At 42.5% G+C, this 12,574-nt stretch overlaps 1 protein-coding gene across 2 annotated transcripts in view; it reads left to right on the plus strand.

Annotated features, from left to right (window-relative positions):
• The window catches only part of LOC120059437 (DNA (cytosine-5)-methyltransferase 3B-like), a 65,456-nt gene that overhangs the window by 27,658 nt on the left and 25,224 nt on the right, over nt 1-12,574 (plus strand). For both annotated transcript variants that reach the window (XM_039008482.1, XM_039008481.1), the window contains exons 9-16: nt 987-1,128; nt 1,986-2,108; nt 2,393-2,437; nt 3,371-3,450; nt 5,175-5,287; nt 9,161-9,344; nt 9,571-9,655; nt 9,789-9,934. In XM_039008482.1, coding sequence (XP_038864410.1) covers nt 987-1,128; nt 1,986-2,108; nt 2,393-2,437; nt 3,371-3,450; nt 5,175-5,287; nt 9,161-9,344; nt 9,571-9,655; nt 9,789-9,934 — 918 coding nt within the window. The remainder of the gene's footprint in view (nt 1-986; nt 1,129-1,985; nt 2,109-2,392; nt 2,438-3,370; nt 3,451-5,174; nt 5,288-9,160; nt 9,345-9,570; nt 9,656-9,788; nt 9,935-12,574) is intronic.

A 12,574-nucleotide genomic window follows, 5' to 3' on the forward strand; every position in this document is an offset into this window, starting at 1 on the left:
TCCGTAGTCGCTGGGTCCATTCTTGGTCGGATTCTTCTGTTATGCTGGTGAATGAGGACCCAAAAGCGACGTAATAGAAACAGAGTCTTTATTCCAGTCTTAAACAAACAATGATTCTCCTGGATATTATCAAAGGTAAATCCAAAACAGGAAACTGAAATCCTCTCGTCAGAAGAGAGGAACGACTGGAGACGCGACCACAGACTGCAGGTCGCTTCAGGAAGGCACAGGCCGTAGCTGACATAGACACCTGCTCACACGCAGCATCTGAAGAAGGCAAAAACACGACAGGGCGGAACAAGGACACAGAACAGCAAACATCAAACAAGAATCCGACAAGGACAGAAGCGGAAGACAGAGGGAGAAATAGGGACTCTAATCAGAGGGTAAAATAGGGGACAGGTGTGAAAGAGTAAATGAGGTAGTTAGGAGAATGGGAAACAGCTGGGAGCAGGAACGGAACGATAGAGAGAGAGAGCGAGAGAGGGAGAGAGGGAGGGGGAGAGAGAGGGATAGAAAGAGGGAAAGAACCTAATAAGACCAGCAGAGGGAAGCACAGGGACAAGACATGATGATCAATGACAAAACATGACACAAAGAGGAAGACTTGTCTGTCTGTCTGTCTGTCTGTCTGTCTGTCTGTCTGTCTGTCTGTCTGTCTGTCTGCGAGCACAAGCCCCTTCTTGTAGTAGCCTAGTTCAGTCTGTTGTCTCTGTCTACCAGGTCTGTTTGGTCTCTCTCGTGTGCTTGACTGTCTGTATAGAGTACCTACCTGCCTGTCTGATCATCTGTTTGTTTAGCAGGGCTGACACTCTGACACTACTCTTCTCAGCTCCATTTTTCTCTCTGCCCCTCTTCCCCCCCACTCCTCTCACTTTCTCTCTCCCTCCCATCTCTTATTATCTTCCCCCGAACCTCCTCCCTCTCCTTCTACCTCCCTTCCCTCTCTCCTTCTCCCCCCCTCCCTTTCCCCCTCCCGCTCTCAGATGGCAAGTCTGCGTGCTGAGAAGACGTTCCCTCAGTGTGAATCAGAGGGGCCAGAGGACCAAGTCAAGCCCATGCTGGACTGGGCCATTGGGGGCTTCCTGCCTAAGGGCCAAGAAGGTCTCAAACCCACAGACAACCCTGGTGAGACTCACCAACCAAAGCCACCAATATAAGGTCTAAATGTCATGGCTGGTGTTTTCTCCTGCCTCCTCCTGTCCTGTCTTGTCTAATATGGGCACGTTAAAGGGATAGTTAACTTTTTAGAATTGATTTGTTGTTGAAACTTCTCATGCGAATGATCCCTTGAAGCAATATTTTAGTTTTCACATCATACAGTAATTGTGAATGTGCCTAGGAAGTACATATGTAGTCCAATAGATCACTGTTATAGCACCCAACTTAAAGGTGCAATATGCAGAAATTTTGTTGCTAAAATTCTAATAGTTCAGGTGCTTTCAGTTTATTGTACCATCAGTTTATTGTACCAAAATGTAATCTTAGTTTTGATTTCAAACCTAAAAATACCACGACTTGCCTAGCTAACAGCTAAATGTTTGTTTTTGACTTTGTTATAAATTCTAATCCTATTTCCGAAGCTCCACATGTTGGATAATATTAATGTTATTTCCAACAACCAATGAGCAACTCCACAGTAAATACAGCGCATATTGAATGTTGAGATTGCCAAAAGGCCAGTCTCTTTTGCAATGACAAGGAGTGGAATGTTAGCAGAAAAGACTGGTACTCACACTCGGGTGGTTAAGGGTTGTCTCCTGTTTAGTAGGTTTCATTATGTCATCCACCATACTCCAGAGGTAAGGGTTCAATGGGTTTGTCGGGGCTAGTGGGCCGATATTACTTGGCCAATAATACACAGTAATATCAACTGGTATACAGTAATATTACATATATTTGTAGAGTATTTTAGGTATAGTATATTTTCTTCTACATGCTTTGACGGTTGTCTGTCTGTGTGTGTGTGGGTTTGTCCTCTCCAGATAGCAACACGTTGAACCACCAGGTTTTGGACGTCAGTCTGCCAGAGTATTTCCCGACAGCCAAGAGGCCCCGCATCAGCCTGTGTAAGGCCAAAAGCGGCCCAGAGGAGGTCTACAGTCGAGGTCAGAGGTCAACCAAACGGGTCAACCTGGGGTTATCAGGATCGTATTTATTAGTCACCAAACGGAAGAAAACAGAAACAGGGAGGGGACTACTTGGATTTGTCCTATAAGAAACACTAATTTCCCATTTCCGTTGCAACATTTTTCTAACATTTTATGCCCTAATGAATACGATCCTGGAGTCGTCTGTGATTTATTGCTATGGCATGTTATTATTCATGTGACTCAAGACCTGTCTTTAATTATTCACCTGCATGTGTCTCTCTCTCCTCTCTGCCCTTCAGAACAAATGGTGCATGAAGTTTTGAAGAATAACAGAAGTATAGAAGGTACGTTCTCCTTTTAGTTTCAGTTATTTCTTTCTAGTTGACATACAAGGGCATTCAGATATTGTAGAAAGTATTCATACCCCTTGACTTATTCCACATTTTGTTGTGTTACAGCCTGAATTCAAAATGAATTCAATTGTTATTTTCTTCCTCACCCACCCATTCCTTCTTTTCACTCTGTCAATTAGGTTAGTATTGTGGAGTAACTACAATGTTGTTGATCCATCCTCAGTCTTCTCCTATAACAGCCATTAAACTCTGTAACTATTATAAAATCACCTTTGACCTCATGGTGCAATCCTTAAGAAGGACACCTGTATCTTTGTAGTGACTGGGTGTATTGATACACCATCCAAAGTGGAATTAATGACTTCACCATGCTCAAAGGGATATTCAATGTCTGCTTCTTTTTTTTTACCCATCTACCAATAGGTGCCCTTCTTTGCGAGGCATTGGAAATCCTCCCTGGTCTTTGTGGTTGAATCTGTGTTTTAAAATCACTGCTCCACCCTCGGGACCTTACAGATACTTGTATGTGTGTGGTAGAGTTGAGGTAGTCCATTTAAAAAATCATGTTAAACACTATTATTGCACACAGAGTGAGTCCATGCAACTTATAAGCACATTTCTACTCCTGAACCTATTTAGGCTTGCCATAACAAAGGGGTTGACTATTTATTGACTCAAGACATTTCAGCTTTTCATTTTGTATTCCTTTTTTCCCCCTTCACATTTTGACCTTATGGGGTATTGTGTGTAGGCCAGTGACTAAAAAACACCTCAACCCGTTTTAAATTCAGGCTGTAACGTAACAAAATGTGGAAAAAGTCAAGGGGTTTGAATACTTTCTGAAGACACCGTAGCTGTTGAACATGAGCTGCGAAAAGTGTTTTCGTCGAAAGTCTTTGTCCATCTCATATTTGTTTCGTGCAGACTTTTGCATCTCTTGCGGGAAGACAAGAGTGGCAACCTTCCACCCACTTTTTGAAGGAGGCCTTTGCCAAGCATGCAAGGTTAGTGCACTTCTCTAATGCCCTCTCATTCAGAAATGGCACACTGGCAAGAAATACACCTATATTACATTTACACTGTCATCACTGTCATCAGTCTCACACAGCCATCTTTACCAACCGCCACTGAGTCTAGATCCCATTGAAAGAGTCAGGACACCCTGAGGTGAATGACACCTACCTACCTAAACATATAATCCAATCCTGAATCCCTGCGCTGGGTGATAGTGTTTATCCATGTGTTTGTGCGGCTCTCTGGAAGAAGACTTTCCACAGAAGTCATCTAGAGCTATTTTGTCAATAGAACCACTGTGTTCAGAACTTAAGAGTGAGACATGCCTAGGCCTGTCTCTCTTGTGTAAGGGACTAGAAGCATCGATACCAGGCCTGGCTGACTGCTTCTATTGACATACCCCCAGTCCAATAGATCATTACCACAGGCGTGAATGTTCCCTACATGATCATATTACGTCATCTCATCCTGACCTGGGTTCAATTACTATTTGGAATTTTCCAAATACTTTTAGCGTTTGCTTTAGCTTGTATGGAGTGCCAGAGGGGCCAGGTTTGTGGCATTGCGACTATTCTATTTGCTCCAGGAAAGCTCAATTAAGCCCAGCTAAAAGATTTGTAAGGATTGCAAATCATTTTTGAACCCAGGTCTAATCACATCATCTTATTGGGTTTCTGAAGCAATGGCCTTTATCCAGATTTACGGAGGTCTCAGGTTGTTCTTATAGAAACTATTGGCTCAAGGATTCTCTTTATTATTAGCAGCTTTGTTTTTATGGGCCATCATAGTTCAAATAGCTATGGTTCAGCCCCTTGTTAAGTGCAATGGGTGCATGGTGAGTGACTGGTACAATTGCAGTGATGTTGATGTCAGTTTACAGCTTTGTCAATGTGTTATACAATGTGTCCCAGAGCGGTGCCTTTGTGTCTGTGGACTTTGGTCTCTGTGTTTAAAATACACAGATGTTAAGATTTCCCTTCCCAGGAACTGAGGCCTAGACCGAACCATGAAAACAGACAACAGACCCAGACATTATTCCTCCTCCACCAAACTTTACAGTTGGCACTATGCATTCAGGTAGGTAGTGTTCTCCTGACATCCGCCAAACCCAGATTTGTCCGTCGGGACTGCCGGGTGGTGAAGCGTCACTCCAGAGAACGTGTTTCCACTGCTCCAGAGTCTAATGGCGGCGAACTTTACACCACTCTGGCCGACGCTTGGCATTGCGCATGGTGATCTTAGGCTTGTGTGCGGCTGCTTGACCATGGAAACCCATGTCATGAAGCTCCCGATGAACAGTTCTTGTGCTGACATTGCTTCCAGAGGCCGTTTGGGAACTTGGGAGTGAGGACAGATGATTTTTACGTGCTACGAGTTTCAGCACTCGTCGGTCCCGTTCTGTGAGCTTGTGTGGCCTACCGCTTCGTGTCTGACCTGTTGTTACCACTAGATGTTTCCACTTCACAATAACAACACTGACAGTTGACTGGGGCAGCTCTAGCAGGGCAGAAATTTGATGAACTGACTTGTTGGAAAGGTGGCATCCTATGACGGTATTCGCATTCTTGTTTGATTTCCTGCCTCACCATACATGCTCCAACTGATTAAAGATCCTGGTGTCAAGAAATGTGGTATTTTTTATTGTTTTGTTCTGTAAATCAAGACTGGCGTCTAGATATTGTTGTTAATGACTGTTGTTGCGTGCGTGTTGTAGGACGTGTACCTGGAGATCTCCTACATGTATGATGACGACGGCTACCAATCATACTGCACGGTGTGCTGCGGGGGGCGCGAGGTGCTACTGTGTGGGAACGCCAACTGCTGCAGGTGGGACTCAACACTCACCTCGTTAACCGTATCGCGGTAATCTTCTGCGAGTGTAGCCCAAATGTTGCCCTTGTCCCTTTTATACAGTCTTACGGGAAAAAAGGGGGCGCTTTCTAGAACCGAAAAAGGTTCTTCGGCCGTCCCCATCGGAGAATCTTTTTGAAGAACCCTTTTGGGTTCCAGGTAGAACCCTTTCCAGTGAGGTTTCTGCATGGAACCCAAAAGGGTTCTACGTGGAACCAAAAAGGGTTCTCCTTTGGGGGCAGCTGAAGAACGCTCTTGGAACCATTTTTTTCTAAAAGTGCAGTGCACTACTTTATGGGCTGTGGTCAAAAGTAGTGCACTAGGGAATATGGTGCTATTTGGGACACGGGCTGTATCTATACTGTGTCATTAGTGTAATATTCTGCGTCTTAACTGTAATCTGCTGTATCTTAGTTCATTTCAACCCTCTTTTACGTGCTGCCTTCTCAGTCAGCTTCTACTTTTTCTTTCACTCTCCTTTCTCTCTAACCTGTTGATTAGAAGTACAGTGCTGTGAAAAAGTATTTGTTTTCTATTTTTACATATTTTTTATACTGAATGTACTGTTTGGTTTTTGCCAGATGTAATGGGACCCATCTCATCCAAAATGTTGACTCAAGTTTGCCAAAAGAAATCGCCTGGATGATCATCAAGACTCTTGGTAGAATGTTCTATGGACAGATGAGTCAAAAGTATAACTTTTTGGACGACATGGGTCCCATTATGCCTGGCAAAAACCAAACACTGAATTCCACAGTAAGAACCTCATACCATATCATGCATGGGGTTGGTAGTGTGATGGTTTGGGCATGCTCTGCTGCCTCAGAACGACGACTTGCCCTAATAGAAGGAACCATGAATTCTGTTCTGTATCAGAGAATTCTACAGGAGAATGTCAGGCCATCTGTCTGTGAGTTGAAGCTGAAGCGCAGCTGGGTCATGCAGCAAGACAATGATCCAAAACACACAATCAAGTCTACATGAAAATGGTTAAATAGCAACAAATATGAAGTTTTGGAATGGCCTAGTCAAAGTCCAGACCTAATCCCATTTGAGATGTTGTGGCAGCACTTGAAACGAGCAGTTCATGCTTGAAAACCTACAAATGTTGCTGAGTTAACCTTTTGGCAATAGGGGGGCGCCATTTCGACTTTGTAAAAATTCGTTCCCAAATTAAACTGCCTCTTACTCAATTCTTGCTCGTACAATATGCATATTATTATTACTATTGAATAGAAAACACTCTCTAGTTTCTAAAACCGTTTGAATTATTTCTCTGAGTGAAACAGAACTCATTCTGCAGCACATTTCCTGTCAGGAAGTGAGATTTCTGAAATCGAGGTCCCTGTTCTGGGGTCAGTTTATAAGTCCCCATGTAAGCTATGGGGCTACATGCACTGCATACGCCTTCCTCTAGATGTCAGTAAGCGGTGAGAATTTGAATGGAGTGGATTGCACAATCTGGGGCACTATAAAGGCTCATGGAACGGAAGTACCGTTCTTTTCAACGGGGCGCCTGGCGCAAGAGGGACATCACAATGGCGTCCTGAAAAGCTTTCGTTTTAGCAGTTCTGTATCTCCGGTCATGTTTTTATTCGTTATAGGTGTTAAAGACATCATAAGGTAGTTAATTTAAACCGACTTATAGCAGTTTATATCAGTTTATTGCGATTTTCTGGGATTTCTTTGTGACGCGCTACCACGAGTTGGACACCTCTCCAGTGGATGGCTAGCATTAGCTGCTATTTCTACAGGAGAAGAGGACATCTTTCAACCAAAAGACGATTGTTCTGGAGAAAGGACACCTTGCCCAAGATTCTGATGGAAGCTCAGCAAATAGTAAGCAGTCTTTATGCTGTTAATTCGTATTTATGTTGACAAATGTCAAATAATAATTCCGCCATGAATTTCGGTGCGGTCTCGCTTTAGCGCACGCTGTATTGCGCAGTAACGTTAATTTTAAAAATCTAACACAGCGGTTGCATTAAGAACTAATGTATCTTTCATTTGCTGTCCAACCTGTATTTTTTTAGTCAAGTTTATGATTACTTATCGATTAGAATAGGTGCCTCTCCAAGATGGCGCCGGACAGATTGCTTGAAGTTTTGGCCACTAATCACATTGTATAACCACGATTTGTGCCGCTAAATATGCACATTTTCGAACAAACCCTATATGCATTGTGTAATATGATGTTACAGGACTGTCATCTGATGAAGAATATCAAGGTTAGTCAAAAATTATATATCTTTTGCCTGTTTGTTACGATCGCTAACCTTTGCTGCTGGTAAATGGTGTTGTGTTTCTGGCTATTGTGGTAAGCTAATATAATGCTATATTGTGTTTTCGCTGTAAAACACTTAGAAAATCTGAAATATTGGCTGGATTCACAAGATCTGTGTCTTTCATTTGCTGTACGCTGTGTATTTTTAAGAAATGTTTTATGATGAGTAATTAGGTAATACACGATGGTCTCTGTAGTTATTCTAGTTGCTTTGGTGAGAGTTGTGATGGTGGCTGCAATGGTAAACTATGATTTATACCTGAAATATGCACATTTTTCTAACAAAACATATGCTATACAATAAATATGTTATCAGACTGTCATCTGATGAAGTTGTTTCTTGGTTAGTGGCTATTTATATCTTTATTTGGTCGAATTTGTGATAGCTACTGATGCAGTAAAAAAATGGTGGAGTAAGAAAAGTGTTGTCTTTTGCTAAGGTGTTTAGCTAATAGATTTACATATTGTGTCTTCCCTGTAAAACATTTTAAAAATCAGAAATGATGGCTGGATTCACAAGATGTGTATCTTTCATCTGGTGTCTTGGACTTGTGATTTAATGATATTTAGATGCTAGTATTTACTTGTGACGCTATGCTAGGCTATGCTAGTCCGCTTTTTTACTGATGGGGGTGCTCCCGGATCCGGGTTTGGGAGGAACTAGAAGTTAAAGCAGTTCTGCATGCAAGACCGGGCCAAAATTCCTCCACAGACTGATCTCTAATGTCGCTACAGGAAGCATTTGGTTGCAGTCATTGCAGCTAAAGGTGGCACAACCAGTTATTGAGTTTTTCACATGAGGGAATTGGTTGTTGCATAACTTTGTCAATTAAATAAATGAGGTATAATTTTTTACAATTATTTGTCAACTTTATCCAATATTAGATTTTGGTTAAAGATCTGATAACATTCAGTATAAAAAATATACAAAATAGAGAAAATCAGAAAGGTGGCAAATACTTGTTCACAGCACTGTATATGTTTCCTCTCGGTGTCACCTTTTATTTTCACTAGTTCCACCTGCTTTCTCTCTCTGCTTTCTCTCTGTCTCTCCCCCTCCCCCCATATCGCTCCTCCCCTCCCCCCATATCTCTCCTCCCCTCCCCCCATATCTCTCCGCCCCTTCCCCCAAATCTCTCTCTCCCCTTCCCCCCATATCTCTCTCCCTCTCCCATCTCTCTCTCTCCCCCCATATCTCTCTCCCCTGCACCATATCTCTCTCTCCCCCTGCCCCATATCTCTCTCCCCCTGCCCCATATCTCTCTCCCCTGCCCCATATCTCTCTCCCCCTGCCCCATATCTCTCTCCCCCTCCCCCCGTATCTCTCTTTCCCCACATATCCCTCTCTCCCCTTCCCCCACATATCCCTCTCTCTCCCTCCCCCACATATCCCTCTCTCTCCCTGCCTTTCCTCTCGTCTCCCTCTTTCCCCCACTCCCTCCCCATATCCCTCTCCCTCTCTCCCCCTGCCTTCCCTCCACCCTTTCCCTCTCCCCTCCCCTACTCGTCCATCTCCCCTTTTCCCCCCTCAACCTTATCATACACTTCTGTCTCCTCCCCTACAGGTGTTTCTGTGTCGACTGTCTGGACATGCTGGTGGGCGCAGGGGCGTCGAACAGTGCCCGTAACCTGGACCCGTGGCGCTGCTTCATGTGCCAGCCCCTGCAGAACTACGGCGTGCTCAAACGACGCCACGACTGGAGCATGAAGCTGCAGGAGTTCTTCGTCAACGACAACGGCCAGGAGTTTGTGAGTCCCATCAAGATGCTTTAGTTAACTCCTCACATTGACCCTTGTCCCACTACCGAGGCCAAACTAACTTAGCTCATACAGTATCTAGGGCCTGCCGTTCTTCTTGGTCAGGTCACAGGGACAGGAAAACTTCAGGGTCCCACTCATAGCAACATTACTACAGTACATACAGTGTCTGTGTTTGTTTATATAAACATTTTGATTTGGTCTATATGTTTCTCAGGAAAGCCCAAAGATCTACCGGGCTGTCCCTGCAGAACAGAGGCGCCCCATCCGCGTGCTCTCACTGTTCGATGGCATCGCCACTGGTAAGTGTGTGTGTGTGTGTGTGTGTGTGTGTGTGTGTGTGTGTGTGTGTGTGTGTGTGTGTGTGTCAATGCATTACTCAAGTGTAATATTCAGAACCCGCAAAAAAATATCTGTTTACCTGTGTGTGTTTAGGCTACTTAGTGCTACGAGACCTAGGATTCAAAGTGGACCATTATATTGCATCAGAGGTGTGTGAAGATTCCATATCGGTGGGGGTCGTCCGACATGAAGGAAGAATCCAGTATGTGCACGATGTGCGCAACATCTCCAGGAAGAATGTAAGCAGATCAAATCTCCCTCTTTCTCTCTCTCTCTTCTCTCTTCACAGTCTTTACATATGGGTGGGCAGAACAAATTGAATCTGAGTTAAATCATATAGATGGAGGGGTGAGAGAGGGGAGAGTAGAGTACTAGGTTTGTCTCTAAAGCAAAGATCCAATCCCTTCCCCAATGACTCATTATGTTGTGTAAAGCAGGTGCTTCTTTTCCTTCTCCTAATTCAACATATGACGAACTATCGTTATATTTAGCAAAAGTAACGCGTTACTTTACAATATTACTTTGGGTGGAAAGGGATAAGTTATATTACTTCGTTTTACTTTCATGGAGAAAATCTCAATCTCCCTGTTTGACTGTCGGAGGGAGCAAGGCGAACCGTGTCACTCTACCAAAGATAGGCTACTTACTAACTCGGGGTTGATCGCTGGTTTCTCCTTTCATCGGTGGCGCTGCTTTCCTGTACTAGTCTACAAGTACTGCGCTATCATATGGGCTGCTTAGTTAGCCATATACACTAGCGTTCAAAAGTTTGAGGTCACTTAGAAATGTCCTTGTTTTTGAAAGTAAAGCAATTTTTTTCCCATTAAAATAACATCAAATTGATCAGAAATACAGTGTACACATTGTTAATGTTGTAAATGACTATTGTAGCTTGAAACGGCTGATTTATTTTAATGGAATATCTACATAGGCGTACAGAGGCCCATTATCAGCAACCATCACTCCTGTGTTCCAACGGCACGTTGTGTTAGCTAATCCAAATTTATAATTTTAAAAGGCTAATTAATCATTAGAAAACCTGTTTGCAATTATGTTAGCACAGCTGAAAACTGTTCTGATTAAAGAAGCAATAAAACTGGCCTTCTTTAGACTAGTTGAGTATCTGGAGCATCAGCATTTGTGGGTTCGATTACAAGCTCAAAATGGCCAGAAACAAAGAACTTTCTTCTGAAACTCGTCAGTCTATTCTTGTTCTGAGAAATTAAGGCTATTTCATGCGAGAAATTGCCAAGAAACTGAAGACCTCATACAACGCTGTTTACTACTCCCTTCACAGAACAGCACAAACTGTCTCTAACCAGAATATAAAGAGGAGTGGGAGGCCCCGGTGTACAACTGAGCAAGAGAACAAGTACATTAGAGTGTCTAGTTTGAGAAACAGACTAGAGGTCGACCGAATATGATTTTTCAACGCCGATACCGATTATTGGAGGACCCAAAAAAAGATACCAATTAATCGGCCGATTTTTACATATATATTTGTAATAATGACAATTACAACAATACTGAATGAACACTTTTATTTTAACTTAAAATAATACATATATATGATATAATCAAATAAATAATGAAACAGGTTCAATTTGGTTTAAATAATGCAAAAACACAGTGTTGGAGAAGAAAGTAAAAGTGCAATATGGGCCATGTAGAAAAGCTAACGTTTAAGTTCCTTGCTCAGAACATGAGAACATATGAAAGCTGGTGGTTCCTTTTAACATGAGTCTTCAATATTCCCAGTTTTAAGTTGTAGTTATTATATGAATTTATAGGACTATTTCTCAATAACATTTGTATTTCATATACCTTTGACTATTGAATGTCCTTATAGGCATTATAGTATTGCCAGCCTAATCCCGTGAGTTGATAGACTTGAAGTCATAAACAGCGCTATGCTCCAAGCATTGCGAAGAGCTGCTGGCAAATGCAGGAAAGTGCTGTTTGAATGAATGCCTACGAGCCTGCTGCTGCCTACCACCGCTCAGTCAGACTGTTCTATCAAATATCAAATTATAGACTTAATTATAATACAATAAACACACAGAAATTCGAGCCTTTGGTCATTAATATGGTCAAATCCGGAAACTATCATTTCAAAAACAAAATGTTTATTCTTTCAGTGAAATACGGAACCGTTCCGTATTTTATCTAACGGGTGGCAACCCTAAGTCTAAATATTGCTGTTACATTGCACAACCTTCAATGTTATGTCATAATTATGTAAAATTCTGGCAAATGAATTACGGTCTTTGTTAGGAAGAAATGGTCTTCACACAGTTCGCAACGAGCCAGGCGGCCCAAACTGCTGCATATACCGTGACTCTGCTTACACTGAACGCAAGAGAAGTGACACAATTTCCCTAGTTAATATTGCCTGCTAACATGAATTTCTTTTTACTAAATATGCAGGTAAAAAAATATATACTTGTGTATTGATTTTAAGAAAGGCATTGATGTTTATGGTTAGGTACATTGGTGTTACGATTGTGCTTTTTTCGCGAATGCGCTTTTGTTAAATCATCACCCGTTTGGGCGAAGTAGGCTGTGATTCGATGATAAATTAACAGGCACCGCATTGATTATATGCAACGCAGGACAAGCTAGTTAAACTAGTAATATCATCAACCATGTGTAGTTAACTAGTGACTATGTTAAGATTGATTGTTTTTTATAAGATAAGTTTAATGCTAGCTAGCAACTTACCTTGGCTCCTTGCTGCACTCGCGTAACAGGTGGTCAGCCTGCCACGCAGTCTCCTCGTGGAGTGCAATGTAATCGGCCATAATCGGCGTCCAAAAATACTAATTACCGATTGTTATGAAAACTTGAAATCGGCCCTAATTAATCGGCCATGCCAATTA

Source organism: Salvelinus namaycush, chromosome 14, assembly GCF_016432855.1.
Source record: "Salvelinus namaycush isolate Seneca chromosome 14, SaNama_1.0, whole genome shotgun sequence".
NCBI classification, from domain to species: Eukaryota; Metazoa; Chordata; class Actinopteri; order Salmoniformes; family Salmonidae; genus Salvelinus; species Salvelinus namaycush.